The 22,949-nt window shown below is 38.8% G+C and overlaps 1 protein-coding gene and 2 long non-coding RNA genes across 3 annotated transcripts; all 3 read right to left on the reverse strand.

The window, feature by feature from the left end:
• Nucleotides 1-5,284: 5,284 nt before the first annotated feature.
• On the reverse strand, nucleotides 5,285-9,361 carry LOC133711357 (putative disease resistance protein RGA4). The gene is made up of 2 exons (XM_062137491.1): nucleotides 8,183-9,361; nucleotides 5,285-8,080 (listed from the first exon to the last, which is right to left on the reverse strand). The coding sequence occupies exons 1-2, from the start codon at nucleotides 9,347-9,349 to the stop codon at nucleotides 5,285-5,287; spliced, it is 3,963 nt and encodes a 1,320-aa protein (XP_061993475.1). The 5' UTR covers nucleotides 9,350-9,361.
• Nucleotides 9,362-13,369: 4,008 nt separating this feature from the next.
• Nucleotides 13,370-18,905, reverse strand: LOC133711036 (uncharacterized). Its single transcript, XR_009847039.1, has 6 exons — nucleotides 16,457-18,905; nucleotides 16,224-16,366; nucleotides 16,013-16,093; nucleotides 15,373-15,570; nucleotides 14,908-14,969; nucleotides 13,370-14,366 (listed from the first exon to the last, which is right to left on the reverse strand). It is a non-coding gene; the product is annotated as an uncharacterized LOC133711036 (long non-coding RNA).
• Nucleotides 18,906-19,660: 755 nt separating this feature from the next.
• LOC133708180 (uncharacterized) lies at nucleotides 19,661-22,112 on the reverse strand. The gene is made up of 6 exons (XR_009845644.1): nucleotides 21,988-22,112; nucleotides 21,148-21,345; nucleotides 20,875-21,007; nucleotides 20,639-20,692; nucleotides 20,480-20,544; nucleotides 19,661-20,065 (listed from the first exon to the last, which is right to left on the reverse strand). It is a non-coding gene; the product is annotated as an uncharacterized LOC133708180 (long non-coding RNA).
• Between the last annotated feature and the right edge of the window lie 837 nt (nucleotides 22,113-22,949).

Consider the following 22,949-nt stretch of genomic DNA (forward strand, 5'->3'; position numbering starts at 1 on the left):
GCTCGGAATACCATGGCTGGGTAACCGACGTTGAGAACCATCTCACTGCGAGTGGGATATTGCCCATAATCCAGGCACCTGACCAGGGCCTTGTGTTCCAACGAACACCCACAAAGCATGCTCAATCACTTATCTTGATGCGACACCACATGGATAAATCTCTCAGTTAGAGTACATGTCGATCAAGGATGCAAGAGACCTATGGGTAGCGCTTTGGCAATATCCACAACGTGGGCAACCTGCACCTCAAATAAAGGGAGGTAACCACAATGACATGTGTCATCGATGTGGATCAATTGAGCATTGGTTCAAGCAATGCCATGCAAGTACCCAAACTAGCTGAAAGCTACAAGGAGTATAGGCAATTGAGAGAGCAAGAAACCAATCTTGCTGAAGATGAAGATATCAATCTTGCTGAAGATGAAGATGGTGAAGAGATCACTCTCACCACTGAGGACTTTAAAGCTGCAGATAAAGAGCACGAGGATGCCGCAGACTTTAATTAGAATAGTCCTTTCTATTTTCCAAGAACGGCAAATGTGCCTTAGTCAAATGACAATTGTATTAAAACTCTTTCTCATGTGGCGCATCCATTGTAGTATGATGTCTAGGAAAGTAATTGAGATCGGGGTACTTAAGCGAGCCTCGCTCCACCAACATCTCTCTACTTTCCTGGTCATATTTCATTGGAGTTACCAAACGGATTGAGTAAACTACAATTTGTCTAAAAATTTGATTTTATTATGGAATAGACTTTGGGAAAACTTTGATGTAATCATTGGTTATTTTCCTTATTAATAAAGTGTCGCATTATTATTCAATGTCATGGACATGTGTTAAATTCCGAACTTTATTATTTGAAAGGTATAAGAGCCAATGGTTTTCATGTGGAAACACATTGTGAGAATGGACAAAGATTCCTTTGCATTACCTCTAATGACTACGGACATAAACGAGTATTAGAAAAACTTATGTGTCGTTCTAGTGGGTTGTATACAACCACTATTCAAGTCATTGAATCAAACCATGTCATAAGAGATGACTTATGGGATTCTGACACATATAGGCTTTGGCAAGAACGTTTGAGATATCCAGGTTGTGATATGATGCTCCGTATATTAAAGACTTCACACGGACATCCATTCTTCACAACAAAAAGAAGTACGAACCAAAGATTGGTTCAAAGAGTTACTTCTAAAAGATATCATTCGTTTTGCAAAGCTTGCTATTTAGAAAAAATAGGATTGAGACCATCCTATGCAAAGGACACTAAATAAAATATACCATTCTTGCAAAGAATCCAAGGTGATATTTGTGGACCTATTCAACCAACTTGCGGACGTTTAAATATCTCATGATGTTGGTTGACACGCAAACACACTAATCACGTGTTGTGCCATTGTCCATCTATAAAAGCTTCTTATGCTATACTCATAGCACATATAATATGACAACGGGCTCACTCCCCGGATCATCCTATTTAGTCAATTGGATTTTGACTATGCTAGTGAGTATACATCGAAGATTTTCGATGGTTATTGCAAAGGGAGTGATGTTGGACATCACATTCCCATATACACACCTAAATGGTCTCGTGGAAATAACTACGATGGTAGTTCAGACATTGGCGATGCGCACCAATCTCTTTATATCCGCTTGGGGTGATGCAATATCGCATACAACTATGCTAATTCCTCTATGACCTACCGCCACTCAATGTATCCCTGCGTTACAGCTAGTGACTGGGTACAAATATTTTGTACTTACGCACATTCGAGTGAGTCATTTATGTGCCAATGTGAGCCATTTATGTGCCAATTGCGCCGCCACAGCGCCTATGGTAGGTCCTTAAAAACAAGTGAGCAACTTAGTTGGAATTGAGACTCCAACAATCGTTCGCCACTTAATGCCCTTGCAAGGCGATCTCCTTACCGTCTGATTTACGGATGTCACTTTGATGAGACAGTCTTCCCGTCGTTAGGGGGAGATAAGAACACGAATGTTCAGCAGGAACGACAGGAATTGTCGTGGTCTGTCCCCACTATGTCTCATCTCGATCCCTATTAAAGTGACGAGATCACACACATTTGCTGCACAAATGCCTGCAAGGAAGGACGTCCCTATAAGAGGACGTAGCGCCACCCTACACAGAGGTAGGCAAGGCGCCAACGTCATAGATTGTGGCACTCTGGCGTTACAGGCCATGGCCCCAGCTAGGATGCGTGGGAAGCCCGTGGATTCGAAGGATATTTTGGCATCCTTAGATCATCGACACTCAACATCCGTCTCATGAGTATCTTCTGGATTATGGTTATCGTTGGGGGACGCCTCAACGTCAGAACCTATTCCTGAGAATATAGAGCTCTATGAAAATTACACTAGTGTACATGAGACGTGGAATAGAAACTCCATCATAATTGATGATGTAGTTGCGCATTCTGTTGCGCATGAGTTTGTTGAGACCGATGATATCGAACCACGCTCCGTTGAAGCATGAATACCAACGTAGAGAAATTTAGCCTAAATGGAAAGATGCGATCCAGATTAAACGAAGAGGAAGGTCTTTGAGCCAGTGATGCCAACACCTCCTTACATAAAACCTATTGATTAATGGGTCTTCGTTAGAAAGCGTGTTGAGAAAACGAGATGGCAATCTCGCCTTATGGCGCAAGGCTTCTCACAAAACGCCCTGGAATTGACTACGATGAGACATATTCTCACGTAATGGATGACATTACATCCACTACCCTGTCAGTTTGGTAGTTTCCAAATAACTGAACATGCAGCTTATAAAAGTGGTCACTACGTATCTCTATGGGGATCTAGATACGGAATATACATGAAAGTTCATAGTGAAACTTTATTTACCCAAATCAAGTGGCTCTAGACCACGGAGCGCGTTTGCAATAGAATTGAAACGCTCACTAAAGTGACTACTTGATTGGGAAGGGATATGCCCGTTCGTTTCCATAACAAGTTTCGGATTCTATCACGGTTTTCATGTTGGACATGATCTTCATTAGAAGCCCTTAATGAGTTAAGGGAAACCGTTGAACACTTGAAATCCGAGTTTGAGATGAAGGATTTTTGGGGAAACACAATTAAGCCTCGGTTTTTGAACTTGAGCACCGTGTTGATAGATGCTTAGGCATTTTGACAAGGTCAAGCCTTCAAGCACCCCATGATCATTCGTAGTCTTGATCCTGAAAAGGATCCTCTTCGTCTGAATGGATGATCAGACGAAGATGTGCTAGAGAGGCTGAAGTGCCTTACTCAAGTACAATAAAGCGCATTATTGTACTTAGCTCAATGCACAAGACTGGACATCTCACTTTGCCATAAACTTGTTAGCTAAAGGTATAGCTCTGCGCCAACGCAACGCCATTAGATTGGTGTAAAAAGATATCTTTCGGTACTTGAGATATACGATCGATATGGGCTTATTCTATCCCTATAGAGAGATGATGGATTCAGATCCATCACACACCAGAAACGCCGCCAAACGCTGGCCTGCGTATTCTATCCCTACCCCAAAACGACATAAGTGTTTTGGAAGGTTTTTGCTGATATTGGGTATCTCTTGACCCATACAAAGGTCTTCCCAGACTGGTGAAGTGTTCACCATGGGTATGACCGTGATATCTTGAAGGTCTATAGAATAGACCTTAGTCGCTATATCTTCGAACGATGCAGAGATTATTGCTCTTCACGAAGTGGTTCGTGAATGTATATGGATTGGATCCATAGTTACGCATGTTCGAATAGTTGTGGTTTGAAGTCTACCACAAGATGAGCCTACAAGCATTTAAGATAATGCTACTTATTTTGAAACAAATGAAGCAAGGCTGCATGAAAAGCGACAACATCAAGCATAAAATCAGCAATAACAGACTCTCCTCAAAGATCAATAAGAGGGGGGGATGTCTACATATATGGTCTCGAAACGTGAAGAGTGTGTTGTGCTCTTTTTCCCTTTCGACCGAGATTATTTTTTGTCCCACAGGGTTTTTATTACTCGGCAAGGTTTTTAATGAGGCAACGAGAGAAGCACCACGTTTGGGAGACACAAAGGAGATGTTGAAATCAGGGGGAGTATCCAGAAGCATACCCACTTGACCATCGTGTACTCTTTTTGTCCTTCATCCAGGGTTATTTTGTTCCACTGGGTTTTGTTACCTGGCAAGGTTTTAACGAGGCACATCTTTAGCATGGTCGCCCCACTTATACTACATCCTGAAGATGTTTTGATTCAACATATATGCTTTTGCTCATCTTTTACCTTCGACCACGGGTTTTTCCCACTGGGTTTTCCGGGCAAGGTTTTGTTGCAGCAACTCTATTTGCATCCCTCTCGTAGACATATTACCTACTTATGATGCTGATAAGAAGACTCCACTTATCTCCGAAGCTGTGATATTACTACTCCACACTCATGCGCGTTGTGCTCTTTTTCTCCTTCGACCAAGGTTGTTTTTTCCCACAGGGTTTTACTACTTGGCAATGTTTTTAACGAGGCAACTTAGAAGCGCACAGCCTAGACAATACTATTGACATGAAATATCCAAGGGGGAGTGTTATAGTATATTGTATGAATCATATTGTATGAGTCATGTTGTATGAGTCATAGTATAAATGTCTATATCATGTAAATATGTACTTGAGTGTATAGAACAAAGTACTTGAGTGTATAACATAGGTATGAGGACTTGTGTAGCATAAAGTAAATGGGAAAGCAACAAACATGGCAGCCCTTACTATTGGAATTGCAGCTGTGATCTTTGCAGCAGCCATTGTTGATTTACAAGCCAAAGATCATGGTTACCAAATTGGTTTCCTCTTTGAGCATTCACACTACAAAGTATTTCCTATAAATACACCCTTGTATGAGATGAATAAACACAATTCAGATTCAATGATTCATTACTCTCTCTCTCTCTCTCTGTTAAATTATGTTCATACTTAAACAAAAACTAGATTGAAGTGATTAAAGTATATTTTTCCAGTATCATGGTCACCTTATCTTCAATGAAACACAATAGACAAGCCATACATGGGAGAGGTGATCATCACCTATTCAGCATAATTTGATCTTGCCGTCAAGTACGATAGAGCCTGCCACCATATGATTTATGCCAAAAGGAAAAAGTAGGATTGGTTAATGCATTACTGGTTAAAGTGAAAAGAAAAAAAAATGTGAAAAGAGAAGAAAAGATGGTGCTTTGAAAAGCTTACCCTGCTTTAGGTGGAAATTGATTAACCTTGTAACGTGTACATACATTCTAGTTCAGTAAGGCAGGCATTGCGAATCACCAATTGCCAACTGAGTTAAGAAAGATGAAAAATGAGAAAGAGATTTGTAGAAAAAAGGAAATAAAGAGAATGTGGTAAAAAAATTACACTGAAGATGTGGGATGTGAGAAATCTTGGGCCATTCTGGGCCAGTCTCCTTGGTGCATCTTTCTTTGAGCAGGGGACATCCGTCACTGCGGAGCTTCTTTAATTTGGTAAGGCTTTTCATAGCATTTTGTGTAGGCAGATACTTGAGATTCTCACAGAAGCAGATTCTCAGAGACTCAAGAGATGTAAGATTTCCCAACCACTCAGGAAGAGCCTCTAGTCCCTTAAAATCACTTATCCAGAGTTGTTTTAAACAAGTCAAGTGCTGAATTTGTTGGGGCAGAGACTCGAGCGTAGGCCACCCAAACAACCATAACTCAACAAGTTGTGAATTAGGAGGAAGATGAAAATCAGGGAAGGCGTCCAGCTCCTCCCAGAACGCACCAATTCGGAGCGTCTTCAAACGAGTGAGGTGGTGAAATCCTACTGTGGGCACATATTTTAATTCCAACAACCGAGCAAGAATAGATTCTACAGTACGGCAATCCTCCTCCGGTACAGACAAATACGCATCAACACCTTGAGAAATTTCCTCCGAGTGGTCGCACTTCACATATGATACTGACAAGGATACTAGATGAGAGCAATCAGTTATAACCAGATCCTCAAGAGAGGTGCAGAATTGGAGCCCACTCGGTAGGCTTAATAAACTCCAACAACTATCAATCTTCAATTCTCGGAGAGATGTGATGCCCTGTGTGATTGGAATTGATGTCAATTCATCACAATCCCTTATCTCCAATTCCTGAAGAGAGGTGCAGTAGTTGAGCCCACCTCCTAGGCTTGATAATCTCTTACAATGAGAAATCTTCAATTTCCGGAGAGATGGCATGCCCTGTGTGATTGGAATTGATCTTAGTTTGTAACAATCCTTTATCTCCAATTCCTGAAGAGAGGTGCAGTAGTTGAGCCCACCTCCTAGGCTCGATAATCCCCTACAGGCCCAGATGTTCAATTGATGGAGAGATGGGATGCCCTGTGTGATTGGAATTGATGTTAGATTATTACAATCCCTTATCTCCAATTCCTGAAGAGAGGTGCAGTAGTTGAGCCCACTTCCTAGGCTTGATATTTCCCCACACCATTCAATTGTCAATTTCCGGAGAGACGGCATGCCCTGTGTGATTGGAATTGATGTTAGATTGTCACAATTCTTTATCTCCAACTCCTGAAGAGAGGTGCAGTAGCTGAGCCCACTTCCTAGGCTCGACAATCCATTACACTTGAAGAGATTCAATTTCCGGAGAGACGGCATGCCCTGTGCGGTTGGAATTGAAACCAGATTAGGGCAACAACTTATATTCAACTCCTCAAGAAGAGAGGTGCAGTAATCGAGCCCATCCTCTAGGCTCGATAATCCCCTACAGGCCCAGATGTTCAATTGACGGAGAGATGCGATGCCCTGTGTGATCCGAATCGACTCTAGGCTGGGACAACCATCTATCATCAACTGTTCGAGGCAAGGAAATACCTTCACGACCTCTCCTCCTTCAGCTGATATCCATGACGGAAATCTAGCACCCATGAAATGGTGAATGTTCAAGCTTTGCAAGTTACCATGAGGTTCCAAGCCATCTAGTACCTCCGTCTGGTTTTCATTAGGTACCTCATTGTCTGTCCATGCAAATGTTAGCTCACGTAAGTGATTCTTCTGCACTAAGCGAGCATTCTTTGCTTCTTCTCCATCCCTTACATGTTCTAGCCCAATAATAATCAAGTGGCCTCTCAATTGGTTCAACCCACCCAACTCCTTAATTGCAGGACCTCTCTCCTCACCCACATTAAAGAAGGGCAATCTTCGGAGATTAGTTAATCGCCCCAAAATCCCAGCCTCAAATTTCATTTCCTCACCAAAGTAAAAATGCCTCAAGTTGATCAAATTTTGAATCACCTTCGGACACTTTTTAAGATTCCAAGGTAATCTCAATGTTTGGAGGTTATAGAGCTTGCCAATAGACTCTGGGAGTGCTTTGATTTTTGCATCAGAAAGATCTAGATATCTCAAGTGCTTCAGCTTGCTAAGTGAATATGGCAACTCCTGATTCTCAGTCTCACAAAAACTTAAGACACGTAAAGCTCTAAATTTTGGAAAAATGGTATTAGAGACCTCCCCGATATTTGAAAAGAATGAGCGCAGTCTTGATATACTTGATTTTGGCATCTTTGCTAGTATTGCAGTAGGAACCCGTGCAACATGTCGAATCTCATGATCTTCCATCTCATGATTGAAGTCTGATGTCCAGCTTTCACACTTGGATACTTCGTTTGCAAGATCACGCACAAGATCATGCATCTTGCATCGGGTGATGATAACACCATAGTCATCCTCATCCTCTGTAGCATCTTGAAACAAGGAGTTCTCTAGTAGAGTCTCAAAATACTTATTGCCTATATCCTCCATTTCAATCTCTTGCTCAGTTTGGTGACCATGAGAAGGATGGAGAAAACCTTGAGCCATCCATAGCTGGATCAAGTTATCTCTTTCAATTGAGGAACCTCTCTCGAGCATGGCGCAATATGCAAAACATTGTTTCAATGGTGATTCCCAATTGTCAAAACTCAACCTCAGAACCGACATGATCCTGCTATCCTCTTTGTCTGATGATACCTGCCACACTTTACTTTCCTTAATTGACTTCCATTCATTGCTACCATTCTTAGAACGCATCAAACTTCCCAAAACCTACAGTTATTTGAGATTCAAATTTTAGCATAACTTCATCTATACATATCAAATAGTTCATCTCATATTAAATAATAAAAAAGGTGATCGAATATACCGTACCTTTGCCGCCAATGGAAGACCAGCACACTTTTTGGCAATGTCCCTTCCGATTCCCTCTAGATCTGAAGGAATCGGAGCATTAGGATCTGCAAATGCTCTATCCTTTATTATGGACCAACATTCATCATCCGATAGAGTCTCTAGATCGCATCTAGGAAGTGTTTCCATGATTGATGCAACCTTGGCACTACGGGTGGTGACAATCACAGAGCTTCCTTTAGCAGAATTTAGTTGCAATAGACAACGCTTCAAATCATCCCAATTATTAGCATCCTCATTCCAAACGTCATCAAGTACAAGAAAATACCTTCTCTCTTTCAACTTTTGCTGGAGGTTTCCAATCAATGCTTCCAGACTTGAAAGATTTGCTCCAGTCACGTCGTCATATGATTCCAGCATTCGATGTAAAATTGAATTGACATCAAAAGTATTAGATACATACACCCATAATGTTGCATCAAAGTACCTTTTCATTTCACCTTCTTTCAGTTGCTTGGTAACTGAGCGAGCCAAAGTAGTTTTACCTAGGCCTCCCAATCCCACAATGGCCATCACTGAAAGAATATTTTCTTGATTGTTGGAGTTGGTCAAGGTTGCAATTATATCTGACACAACCTGATCCCTTCCAACAATGGTTGCATCTTTCAAGGTGAATTCATTTTTCTCAACGAATGAGGTTGTTTCCCGCTTATCTTTACTTGCTGCTGCACCTCCATTTGATCTCCTTGTCATGCCGAGTCCCACACTGGCTGCTTGCTTGTAGAGATCATCCAAGGATGTGTTGATGTTGTTAATCTTGCGTGCCATCTTGAGACGAAATACAACAGGATTGTTGCAGAAGAAGCCGAGTATCTTCTTATCCAGGCTGGTCTCCTTTATAACGATACGCTGAACTTCATATTCTATTTCATCCAGAATATCGTCTGCATTATAAGCTACGCTTATAAGCCTCTTCATCCAATCGGCCCTTGCCCGCAGTTTCCGATCTTCAGGTTCATGAGCAGCATCATGGATTATATTTCCAATCAGAGTTGAGGATTCTTTGAGCTTATTTATCTCTTCGCGGAACCCCCAGACGATATCGAGTCTCAATTGATCAGTAGCGAGTGAAGTCACCTTACTCACTACTTCGCCGGCAGCAGATTCAAGGAGAGAGAGTACAAACATCTTTCCGGGGCTTTAAAATCACTCTCAATCTCAAGGGTTGATCACGCAGGCGTAGGGTGTCCCAAGTGTTGTTCTTGTAAAAGATATAGCTGGATTGTTGAGAATAGATGCTGCGTATGGTTTGCTTGGGATCGCTTTGCCTTCACTCCATGCCAGCTATAGCTTTATGAAAGAACAGTACACTATTCTACTGAGGATAGCTCTATAAAAAATTTAAGTGTCGTGTCTGTATAGAACATATTAGACTTGCAGCACAGGCAAAGAACCAAGTGAACCCACCCTTACAAGACTTGGGTAGCTTAGATACCTATTTCCAATTGTATTCCCAAGTTAACAACTGCTCTTCTTCATTAACCAATGATTAACTTTTTGGCTAGGTAAGAAAGGGACCAAGTAGCAGTTATTCTTGACTTGGAGAATCAAATATGCTAGAGATGCAGAACACCAAGTTGTAAACTAACTTGACTCCAAGAGAAAGAATAAAGCCCCCATTTTTTTTCTCAGATTTTGAAGAGTTCCAATGTCCATAATCCTCAATCTTGGGGCTTCAGGTGTTCAAAATGGTTTCAATATTTTGGGTAATTATTGTTGAGAATATATACATCCCACATGGGAAAAATGGGACCGTCTCTGGGTTTATAAGGGTTTGGGCCACTCCATACATTGCCAATTGGTTTTGGATGTGAACCCCAAATTACTTTATCATGGTATCAAAGCGGGTTACCCACGTGGGCATGCCTAACGGCCACACGGGCTCCACGTCACCCAAAAATTGTCCACGTGTATGGCTTGAAAATTTGCCACACGTGCGGGGGCGTGTTGAGAATATATACATCCTACATGGGAAAAATGGGACCGCCTATGAGTTTATAAGGGTTTGGGCCACTCCATCCATTGCCAATTGGTTTTGGATGTGAACCCCAGATTACTTTATCAATTATCACAAATGATACCTGAACTTATCCTCTATCTTATCGATTGTACCTGAACTTTAATTTTGATTACAACCAGTATCTGAACTTTTTGATTTTATTTCAAATGGTACCTATCACTAACTTCCATTAATGTTTCGTTAAAAACTGACATGTGCCAAACATGTGACTCATTTTTCAAAGATAAATTTGTAAAATTACTTTTTTTTTTTTAATATCACTTATATTGTGGCTATAAAAAATGAGACTATCAAAAGGAAAAACTTTCAACTTCAATTAAAAATATGAATGACAGGAAAAAAAACAAAGAATTACTAAAGTTTTGATAAGCTTTTGGTTTTAAATGTTTTCTAGTTTGTCCAAAAAAAAAAGTTTTATAGTTTTATTTGAAATGTTTTGTCTGTATCTATAAAACAAATGAATTTTTGTTGAGATTTTGTTTTTAAATTTTATTTTCATAAGAGGGTAGAGATATTGTTTAATTCTATTTTGAGTGTTTTTATTGGGACCTGCAAATCTGCTCAGTTGACCTCACTCTATTATGAATTATTAAATGACATATATAACCTATTATAAAATAACTATTAAGGACAATAATTATACCCCAAAAAATATTATATTTAATTTCTCTAGACTTTCCAATTCAATAATATTATATTGCATTCTTTATTATTTTCCTTATCTATTTTCATTTTTCAATTTCACTACATACTCATTAAAGCATTTATATATATTTAATAAGAATTAAAACTATAATCAAGATCATGTGACATAAAAATTCCTATCATCATATATGTTGCATGCATATTGGTGAGGGATAACAAAAGAAAGGTCATAAATCCCAGTCTATTCATTATATTTACAAAAAAAAAAAAAGAGCTAGTAGTAAAAAAAATCTAAAAAAACTATTAAATAATTAATCATAAAGTACAGAAAATAGAGAAAATAATTAAACATTAAGAAAATTACTCTTCATGTTTTTTTGCACATCTACAAGAGAAAAAAAAAGTAAAAAAAAAAAAAAACAACAATTCTTTTTTATTAGAGATTAATTTTTAAAGCCCAATACCTTTTGAAAAGTGAATTCAGTAAAACTTTTAACGATTACAATCGTTTAGAATGGCAGACGGCTTGAAGCTAGAGCTACACAAGCCACAGACGGCTTGAAGCTAGAGCTAAGCTAGAACAAACCAGAAGGTGTACTACACCAGCAGGATGTTCATGTACAATAAAATATTGCTCTGAATCACTTAAAGAGAAACTAACAGAAAACTGAAGATAACTTCTCAGCCTTCTCAAGATAATTACCAACAATGAGACCATTGCCACGACCTCGAGATTTGGAGACCAAACCAGCAGAATCTGTAATTCGGGCATGCTAGAGATCGGTAGATAACTCAAAACTATGTTCGTCCCAGCACAATTAACACTGCTCGCCAGGCACGCAATTGTGGTACTCACAGCGTGATTATACAGAGATCTTTTATAGAGCACAGTAATAAGTAATCTGCCTGCACGTAAGCACGACAAACCCGAAATAATTAGAAGAACACAGATGAGCAAGCAAGCAGCCAAAACCCCTCCTGGGTCCTAAATCCAAAACTGTGGAGAACTCAAGCCCAACCATTGGGCTCTGTTTTGGACCGAATACAAGCCCAGCCCCAAGCCCATGACCTTATTCTGGGCACCCAAAAGACTGATATGGGCACCCAGTCAAGGCAAACTCCGGTGCGGAAACTCGGTACCGTCGCTGCCCTGTGCTGCACCTTCGATCGCCGCACGCCTGGAATCAGCACGCCCTGCCGTGCCTCAATCCCAGATCGCACCGCCGCTGTGCATCTATTCTGAAACCCAGCGCCCCACCGTGCTTGCTCCCCTCGCTTCTCAACTGCCAATCCCCGATCAAGGTGTCGACAACCATAGCCAAGAAACCTCCCCGCGCCGCACATCCCAACCTTCGGCGTCAATCTCGTCGTACCGAACTCAGGTGGCCTACCCCATCGCCACAGCATGCGATCAGAATCCAACCCCATCGCACCCAGTCTGTTGGACCAAACGCAGCATCGTAAATCCGAGATCGGAGACGAATCCCAACTTAGATCTACGCCACACCTGCCAACGCTGAACAATAACACGATCCAAGACGCAATCAACGCCTTCATCGCCACATCTGCGGATCCTCAGAAGAGTGCCGCCGTCGCTCTCTACTCAAACCCTAGAGTTTGAGAGAGCTTGGTTATCTTACATTTTACATTAGTCCGGTGTATCTTACTTTAAAGCCCAATACCTTGTGTTTGAGTTTCTTTTTTATTAGATAAGAGATTTATGTAATATGGTTAAGGAATGAATATGTAATTAATAGTTTGTTTGCAAATTATATGAGTGAGGTTATTTCAGAAACTTTTTTTTTTTTTTGATCAAATTATTTCAGAAACATAAGTGCGGTTTAGTGAGTAAATTTAGTATTTGAAAATTTGATAGGAGGTGTAAAAAGCAAGGAGGTCAAGTGAGTAAATTTGGAGGTTCTAATAGAAAAACTCTTCTATTTTTATTAACATATTAATTGATCCAAATATCTAGTAAACAAAATTATTTAAATGAGTATTTTTGTCAAACTACTCTGGAATATAGGTTATGTGTTTTGCACATGTTAGTTTTTAACGGAATATTAACGGAATTTAGTGATAGGTACCATTTGAAATGAAATCAAAAAGTTTAGGTATTAGTTGTGATCAAAATTGAAGCTCAGGTACCATTGATAAGATAGATGATAAGTTCAGGTACCATCAATATTTTATATCAGGCAATTTTGGTGATTGCATAAACCAAATTTAGAGGTTACGTGTGTTTGATGGTTAAATAATTTAACTGTAAGTAATTGGAATGTGCTATATTGCTTTGAAGTATTAAAATATTGGAGGCGATAACCGTTAGATACGTGGGTCCCACAGTAAATAGTGACTAACTTTACGGCTTCCGAATACTCTAAAGCACGGTAGAATTTTCTTTAAGTAATCTAGCCGATAGCATATGTAAGAGGGAGAAGATTACATGCAACTATGCAAGCAGTAGGGAAAAGATGGTCGAATGCTTTGATTGAGGTGTCATATACTTGGTGTGGTCAAACAGTGACCCCATTACATGTATGTACCAGATTATGCATCTCCTTTCGATCGGTACACGCAAGCCAAATAAGTCAATTCTAGAGTTGGGTCATTTGCACCAATACTGCAGCTGGAACTTCCACTAAATATCATCATCAAAACTGAAGATGTCTCAAGCTGATTAAGCTTTGCCCTTCCCCTGGGAACTTCTTTAGATTTTCAGTACTGTGCGTACATTCTCAATAACTACGGGTTACAGAGCTTGCCAAAAGACTTGCGGAGAGCTGTGATTTTTGTCTTGAAAATTCGATCAATCAACTAGCCAATAGAAATCAACAACTCATCAATATCAGCCCCATATAACTGTAAGCCACGCAAACCTTGAAAATGCTATCTTCTGGGACATTGTCATTCGACAATAATGAGCAAAATCTCCCAACACTTGTTTCTCGCTTGATTTCAAGTGTTGAAGTAGGAATCCCTGAAACATGTTGAAGCTCAGTTGTATGCCGCCTCAAGCTCTCACGTTTAGACACTTCTGCAGAAAGGAGTATTCTAATACTGATACACTATCAAAATAACCACTGCATGTATCTTCCATCCCTTGATTAGTTTTGTCAAGCAATATTTCTGCCAATTAATCCAGAGAGTTGGATCCAGTTAGCCTTGTCTATTAACTTTTATGAATACCGAGTAATATGAAAAACATGGCGATTTCAAATTTTCAATACTCAACTTCAAAACTGACATTTTGCTATCCTATGCTCCAGGCAATTCCGAGATCCCACTTTTTTTGTTTTTCTGACCATTCACTTGCAGTGTTCTAGAAACCATGCATGCTTGACTAAATGGCTTATCCAAGATGCAGATGGAGTTTGTTCTCAATATAGGGCAAAGTTACAAGCCTTTGCAAGAGCCAAACAAAACAGCAGCCACCTGAGATCGCTTTCGGTGCTCCAATTTCTTGATCTTTGGGACAATCTGAGTAAGAAAGGAGAGGAGTCAGAGTGGACATTAGGGGAAAAACAAAAATAAATAATAAAAAAATAAAGAAAAAGAAAACCATGTGATTCCCCAAACCGACTAGAACAAACTGATCGATCAAAATTTTTATGCAAACGAACATAGAAGAAAGCAGTAAGTCGACATAAAAGAAATAGTTCGCACAGGAAAAACTTATTCAAGGATTTACCTTAGATGAATGAAAGGTATCATTATGTAAAGGTGAATCAATATTGTACAACAAAGTGCTACTTGGAAGCAGATGATTGCAGAGATTGGAAATACAGAGAATAGTTGAAAAACTGAAACTAATAAAAGGTAACTGATGTTACATTCTATTTTGCTAAGTTCAGTTACAAGATGCTTGATACGTGAAAGTTTATGAAACACTTGACTATGAAGAAAGAGAAGAAAAAGAAAAACCCATCAAAAGAGGGAAAATAAAAGGAATCAAACAGAACATGAGACAACATAACATTCAATGAAACGAATACATGCATAAGATGGAGAACTGAAGCACCTGAACTTAGTTTGCACCAGGTCTAGTTAAGCTGTTCTTCCATTTGAGTAGGATAGAGAGGCCTGGTGAGAAATTACAAGTGATGCCAAAACAATTATAAAGCCAGCCCCGGGAAAAATTTTAGTAAGTAAATGGCATACGGAGCAGAGTTAGGTAGTTTTTCACATCACTATAGGAGGATTCACGATTGTCTAAAATCTGAAAATGATTTAGAGTCTAAAGTGTTCTGGCAGATACTTTACCTGCAATAATTGCCATTTCTCCCTCAACCCAAAATAAGAAAAAAAATGTTCATCCTTATCAATGCCTTCTTTGTTTATACTAGAGGATGAACTTCCCCATCACAAAACTAGTACTTACAAAGGAAAAGAAATAATAGGGCATAAGACATGAGGATAACCGATAAGTTAATTAACTAGAAGGAAGTGATAAAGGGAACAAGAACAAACACAAATTACACTCTACCTTTGGAAAATAAGAAGTCAGCCACTGTTGTTGGTTGTCCTCAGTGCATGTTTGTTTGCATAGCTGCCAATTTAGGTTGATACTTCTCATTCTCATAGCTGGTTCTTATGGAAAAAATTATTTAGGGAGGCAAGAGTGGACTGGACAACTCCATTAGAGAGAAGTGACTTGCTAAGAGAAAACCCTAAAAAAAAACACCTGATACAGAGAAAGTATAAAAGGTTACAATGACACACAACTTATGAATATAAATTGAAAAAAAAAGTAATCAAGAAATCATCATAGCAGGCTTGTATAGATAAATGCCAAGTTTATTAAGTGTCATAAACGAATGAAGAAAAACAATGTTGGGGAAACTTCTTTATCAAGTCACTGCACCACTGGTTTAAGATAACTCTAGATGCAGCTAAAACAAATCCTATCCTTGTAAAATTGTAGAAAGAAAAATTACTTAAATTTAAATCAGTAAGGAATTATAATGCAAATGGCAATCGATGAATTGACTATCAATCAAACAGGGTATTGATATATTTTTATTTTATATTTTTATTGCACTGCAGGTCTTCCTTAAAGCCTGAAGTATATTTGTCCACTATCATGATCACTTTATCTTCAATGAAACACAGCAAATAACCCATACATGGGAGAGGTGATTGAACTACTGTGACTGGATCTTCAACCACTCAGCTTCATCTGATCTTCCCATTAAGTATGATAGAACCTGCTAAGATATAATTTATGCCATTAGGTAGGAAAAATTACGATTAGTTAATGCAATGGAAATCTGGTTAAACTCTAGTGAAAGAAGAAATCTGAGAAGAGAAGAAAAGATGGTGGTTTGAAAAGCTTACCCCGCTTTAGGGATAAATCTCTGGCAATTGGGAATTGATTAACCTCGTAACTTGAATGAAATCAATTGATAATACATTTTCCTCTTGAAATGTGACCAGGCATTCTAGTTTAGTATGGCAGGCCATTACGTAGCTTCACCACACTGAGTTAAGAAAGATGAAAAATGAGACATAATAAGAAAGAAATTTGTAGGAAAAAAAATAAATAAAAAGAACTTGGTCAAAAAAATTACAGTCATGTTCTGGGATGTGAGAAATCTTGGGCCAGTCTCCTTGGTGCATCTTTCCTTGAGCAGGGGACATCCCTCAATGTAGAGCTTCTCTAATTTGGTGAGGCTTTTCATAGCATTCAGTGTAGGTAGATACTTGAGATTCTCTCAAAGCCAGATATGTAGTCTCAAGAGATGTAAGATTTCCCTACCATTCAGGAAGAGCCTCTAGTCCTATAAACTTTCCTATCCAGAGAGTTTTTAAAAAAGTAGAGTGCTGAATTTGCTGGGGCAGAGACTTTAGCTTAGGCCACCCCACCAACTCTAAGCGTTCAAGTTGTAAATCATGTGGTGGTGGTGGAAGCTGAAAATCAGGCAAGGCATCCAGCTGCTCCCAGAACCAACCAATTTGCAGCATCTTCAAATGAGTGTGGCAGTGAAATCCTGTGGGCATATATTTGAATTTCCCACAATGATGTCATCAACAACTGACGGAGATTAGGTGGAATAGATTCGAGACTACGCCAATCCTCCTCCTGTGTAGACAAATACTCAACAACACCTATAGAGACTTCCTTCGGTTGATTCGTTGAGTCTCTGGGTGGTCACACACATATGATACTGACATGGATACTAGACTAGAGCAACCAGTTATATGCAGATGCCGAAGAGAGGTGCAGAATTGGATCCCACCGGGTAGGCTTAATAATCTCTGACAACGAATAATCCTCAACCTCTGGAGAGATGTGATGCCCTGTGTGATTGGAATTGATGTTAGATTATGACAATAGCGTAGCTGCAATTCCTGAAGAGAGGTGTAGTAGTTGATCCCACTTCCTAGGCTTGATAATCCCTCACATCCTTGAATCCTCAATATCCGGAGAGACGGCGTGCCCTGTGTGATTGGAACTATCTTCAGATTAGGGCAATAATATATATGCAACGCCTGAAGAGAGGTGCAGTAATCGAGCCCAACCTCTAGGCTTGATAATCCCGTACACCTCCAGATGTTGTAATTCACGGAGTGATGCAATGCCCTGTGCGATCCTAATTGACTCTACGCTGTGACAACGAGTTATTTTCAACTTCTCAAGACAAGGGAGCGTGTCAGATACATCGAGAGCAATACAAGTCAACCCATCACAATTAACTATCTGCAAATATGTGAGACTCTTGTTATTGTTCAGCATCCCTTCTGGTAGACAAGTTAGTCCCTTTACATGATCTATATAGAGATTGGTGAGACTGGTAAGCTGAGTGCTTATATTTTCTATTGAGATGTTGTTGTCCATTTCGTCTATCCACGACCTCTTGAGACGTGGAAAACGACTTGGAGCATTTCTCAATTTGGGACAGTACCTGAGTTCCAACTCTTCGAGGCAAGGAAATACCACTACTTCTCCTGATATCCTCGGTGCTTCCATCCATTCAATGAGCTCTTGGCACCCAAGGATGTATAATGTTTTCAGTGCTGGAAACAAAGTTGTACTAGTACCATAAAACTCAGCTCCCACACATTTCATCAGCTTTTTCATCCTCTTAATCTCAAGAGATCTTAGATTAGGTAGATGCCCGAGTGTTGGGACTCCTTCACGACTGCAACAACTGAGTAATCAAATCTGCTTCAAATTTTGGAGACTCGTTATCCATGACGGAAATCTCTCACCCATAAAATTTTCAATCTTCAAGCTTTGCAAGTTACCATGAGGTTCCAAGCCATCTAGTACATCCGTCTGATTTTCATTAGGTAGAAATGAACTATGACTACCTAATGAACCATATCATCAAGTACATCCGCCAAGCCATCGTCTGTCCACTTTAATGTTAGCTCACGTAAGTGATTCTTCTGCACTAAGCGAGCTTTCTTTGCTTCTTCTCCATCCCTTACATGTTCTAGCCCATCAATAATTAAGTGGCCTCTCAATTGGTTCAACCCACCCAACTACTTAATTGCAGGACCTCACTCCTTACCCACATTAAAGGAAGGCAGTGTTCGGAGACTAGTTAATCGCCCCAAAATCTCAGCCTCAAATTTCATCCCCTCACCGAAATGAAAATGCCTCAAGTTGATCAAATTTTGAATCTCCTTTGGACACTTTTCAAGATCCGGTAATTTCAATGTTTGGAGGTTATAGAGCTTGCCAATAGACTTTCGAGATCCGGTAACACTTTCTGACCCCGAAGAAGGAGTAGACATGAGTAGTTAAGTCACTGTTCAATCCCTTTTATTTCTAGGATTCACAATTTCAAAATCATGATCATATGTTATAGCAATTGCAATAAGAATGCAGGATGGTGCCAGCTGATTAGAAGTTTTAGTGGAAATATGTTTAGAATGGGCTACTATCACGCTACACCCTACATAAGAATCATATGTCAAAGAGTCTCACTTAATTATGAAAAAGGTAATTAAAAAAGAAAAAGATTGCAAACCACTACAGCTCTGGTGTCATTTTGTGTCTTATTTAACTATAATGTTCACTACTAGAATTTTGTTCATAGACATCGGCCCAGAACCGATGTTAAACTAATTTTCGACCGATGTCTTAGTGGGTGTAGAGAAAGATATAGACATCAGTATAAGCGCGTTTTTAACCGATGTCCCAGACAACATCCAACATCGATTCTAAAAAACAAATCGATGTATAATCGTTATAATCATCATATTTTTGTATGTTAGGTATGTCTAATTCTTCATATTTTCACATTTTATGCTTAATAAAGTATATGTCGAACAATACCTACGTGAACATTTGCATCGATTTCTATTCCAGAAGCGATGTCCAGTACACTTGTAGACATCAGTTGCCATGAGTATTGTTTGTTCGTGGGCATTTTTACATGTAGCTTGGCACATTATTTTCTTAGGAACGATGTCTGTATCTTTAGGCATCATCGGTTTTTTTTAAGGACTGATGTTTCACTTAACACAGCACATCGTTTTCATTTAAGCAAAACGATGTTCAATGGTTTTATGTACATCGCTTACTTTTTCTAGAACCGATGTGTTGTTTCATTGTAGACATCGCTTTTGTTTTGTAAAATCGATGTGCACTGATTTTGAGTACATCGGTTCTGCGGACACAACTCGATACATTAATAATCATAAGACATCGATTTTCATTTTGATACTGATTTCTAATCTCTCAAGTGACTTCGTTTTCCTTGGCATTACTGTTTTGTTATGCTTTTATATACTTCACTTCATTTTGACAAGCGTGATGAGCTAAGTTTGCATCTAGCTGCTGCTGGGAAAAGAAATGCATTTCATAATCATCCAAAAATTGGGGCTTTCCATTAATTTTCTTTCCAAATTCATGATTGAACATATGTCACAAAAGAAAACCCCAAAACCTACAAAGGATATCCTAGAAACATATGAGCAACAATCTACAAAATTTCTACACCAAGCTTTGCTTCAAAGCAAAAAAGTAGCCTTGCTCAAAATTCATCTTGGTAGTCAAGTGCAAGAGAAATATGTATTAAGCTAAAGGTTCACATGAAGTGAAGTTAACAGCGGTAACCAGACCAATGTGACTAGATCACCTTATCAGGCTTGCCCATCCATTTCACTTCACACCCTAGCTCTTCATATTTGGCAGCCAAATATTTCACAACTTGTAATCCAAGGCCCTGCAAGAGAATGACAAAGTCAGTTTCACAGTGCAACATAAACCATTAGACAGTGATTTTTGGTATTACTAAACTCAACAAAAAGAAATACCGACATGACTGAGCTTAAAAGGTACTAAAAAGGCAGTGAATCTCAATACTAATATAACTAGACTTTACCAAATGTAAACACACATAAATTAATGACAAGAAAATTATAGATCCACCTATACCGAATGGCAAAAGACCGAACTAGTATAACATGAGTTTTCGTGATTTTGAATCTAGTATAACATGAGTATTCATGATTTTGAATCTGCAAATGGAACAACTGAAAACATAATCCTGAAGAAACAGTCAATAGGGGAAGCGCAAAGAAAGAATCAATCAAGCAAAATAGGAATAAAGACAAGCCTCTTGGACTATTTCACTGACAAAATTCAAGCCTCTGGGTGACTGGGTCCAATGGCAGATCCTGCTAGTAAGTATCCAGTAATGACCTGAAAACATTCAAAAGTAAAAAAAGATAAATTTTTTGAAAAGAAGCAGTTCTAGAAGCAAAGAAAAAACTCTGTACAAATGCCAAGGCCTCACTCTTGAGTTTAAACTCTGTAGCTTTGACATTGTAGCTGCTGTTCTGCTTTAAACCTGCACAAAAGAGTTCAGTTAGCCCCAGCTTTTGGTACTTTGTATGGTTACGTTCACAAACAAATCAAAAGCATTTTGTGAACTAAATGTTTCCGGGGGAGTTGACAGTGTACCAATTCAAAAAAAAGAAGAAAGAAAAGAAAAGCACAACCAGTGCAAAGAAACTAAAAGAAAATAGTTACCTCAGTTGGGCCACCTCAAACAACGGCAAAATGAAGAATTCTCTCCTTCTCCTCATCATTTACAGTTGGCAGGCTAGCCTTTTCAAAGCATTCAATAACAGTTCTTCGTATCTTCTGGGGCATCTTCTACTTCCTGCATGAGGCAAGTATCTCAAGATGAGTTAGTAACAAAGATGCATACATTGATTCCCACTACCTGAGAAACCTCATTCCAGAAGAGATAATTTTAAAGTATTGCAAGACATGAATATACAAGGTTGCAAAGGACATCACCTTCAAGAAATGGCAGTTCTCCATCACACCAGGAGTATTGAATGTATTAACATTTGCTCCCACAAATATTACAAGGTAGTCGTAGTCCACTCAAATTTCTTTTTCCCCATTCTCTAAATTAGATTGGCAATAGACTTTCTTCTCTTTTACATCAATCTTGAGACACTCAGCTTCGGTGAATTGAAAGCCAATCTTTTTCTGTATAAAAACGTCAAGAAAAAGAAGTTAAATGACAAGTAATTGAATTCTGGCAGGCATTGCAATCATACAAATTAATAGAGACTTTATCTGCAGGGATATGAACCTAATTTCCAGGTTAACATAACTTCAAGTTACAGCATGCACAATTGTCTAATCAAAAGATTGCTGACATGTAGTCAACCAAAGACTGGTAAAAGTTTAATACATAATAAGGAAAATAATGTTTACCAGAAAAACAGAGACAAATATGCAACAGCTTATATTAGCTCACTGTGATTTACCTTTCTGACAATGTTACGAATTGGTTCAACAATGCTCCGAACCAAAGCCACATGTTAGGCTAACATTGAGCTTAATTGTCTATGTTATAAAGCCAGAGAAACGTAATAATTACTTCCTATTTGAAAAAAAAAAAAAAAAACAACCATCTCTTTTTTGTTTAATCTCTCATATTGTTTTTCTAAGCAAACAAACAAAGGTCAAATCTGAAACAAAGCTCCCTACGCACTCAATTCATTCAAACTTCACCAATTCAAAGCCAAATCACACACACAGTAAGACCTAGATTCCAGAAACCAAGCCAGCATTTCAAAGATCTAAAATGAAAACGAACCAGAAAAACCCACACAATTCACTCACCCTTAGAATTCTCAAAGCTTCAGAATATGTTGTCTTCTTCAAGGAACGCAGATATCCCTAAATATCCACCCATCTATAATTCAATTTTCGATTGTTTGAGCTATGAAAATATACAAGCTCTGTAAATCATAAAGCCCTAAACCTGTTATTCTGTTTGACACATAGAAATGTTCATCAAGGACAATGAAATGATCCTACAGTAAAAATAAACCATATTCTCAGTCTTGTCTCCTTTGTTAGTCATCTTAATGTAATTGTTCCATCTCTTTTTAAAGTTTCACATTTCTTTTTCAGGATAAATCCCTTTGACTTTATTAACGGAAACTCTTCCTCCAAAGCAGTATCAGTAAAAAAAATAGTTAAGACATGAAGTCTGATGTAATAGAAAGAATAACTAAAACTTTGAAGAGAGAAAATCCTTAAATGAAAGAGTCAAATCATCATCAAAATTTGCATTTGTTTAAGGTCCACAGGATAAAGTGAAAAGGCACTGGCAGCAAGTTAAAAAGAAAATAAGTAACAAGATAACACTAGTTCATCAGAACTAAATATAACGAACAAATTCAGAATAAGCAGTTGGAACTTACTCGACAAGTTTCTCGCATCCTCTCAATTTGATCAGGAGTTTTGATCTTCAAAATGAATATATCATTAATGATTTTCCAAAATAAGAAAAAAGAACACCTAGAGAGCAGAAAAGTCTAACTTGATTGCAGTCATAGCACATCAACCTATACCAAACTGGAAATACCAATGTAAACTGCAAAATGAAATACACATGGATCAAATGAAAGAATTTGACCTGCGCTGTCCTTTGGACTACCATCTGTGATAATTAAGGAAGCAGCAGCAGTAGAGAAATAAGAGAAATAAGATATATCACTCTATAGGCAGCATCGCAATCAATACCGATACTAACCACAGCAAAGTGCTCATCAAGAGTGAAGTGCTAGACAGCAAAC

The sequence above is a fragment of the Rosa rugosa genome, chromosome 5, assembly GCF_958449725.1.
Source record: "Rosa rugosa chromosome 5, drRosRugo1.1, whole genome shotgun sequence".
NCBI classification, from domain to species: domain Eukaryota; kingdom Viridiplantae; phylum Streptophyta; class Magnoliopsida; order Rosales; family Rosaceae; genus Rosa; species Rosa rugosa.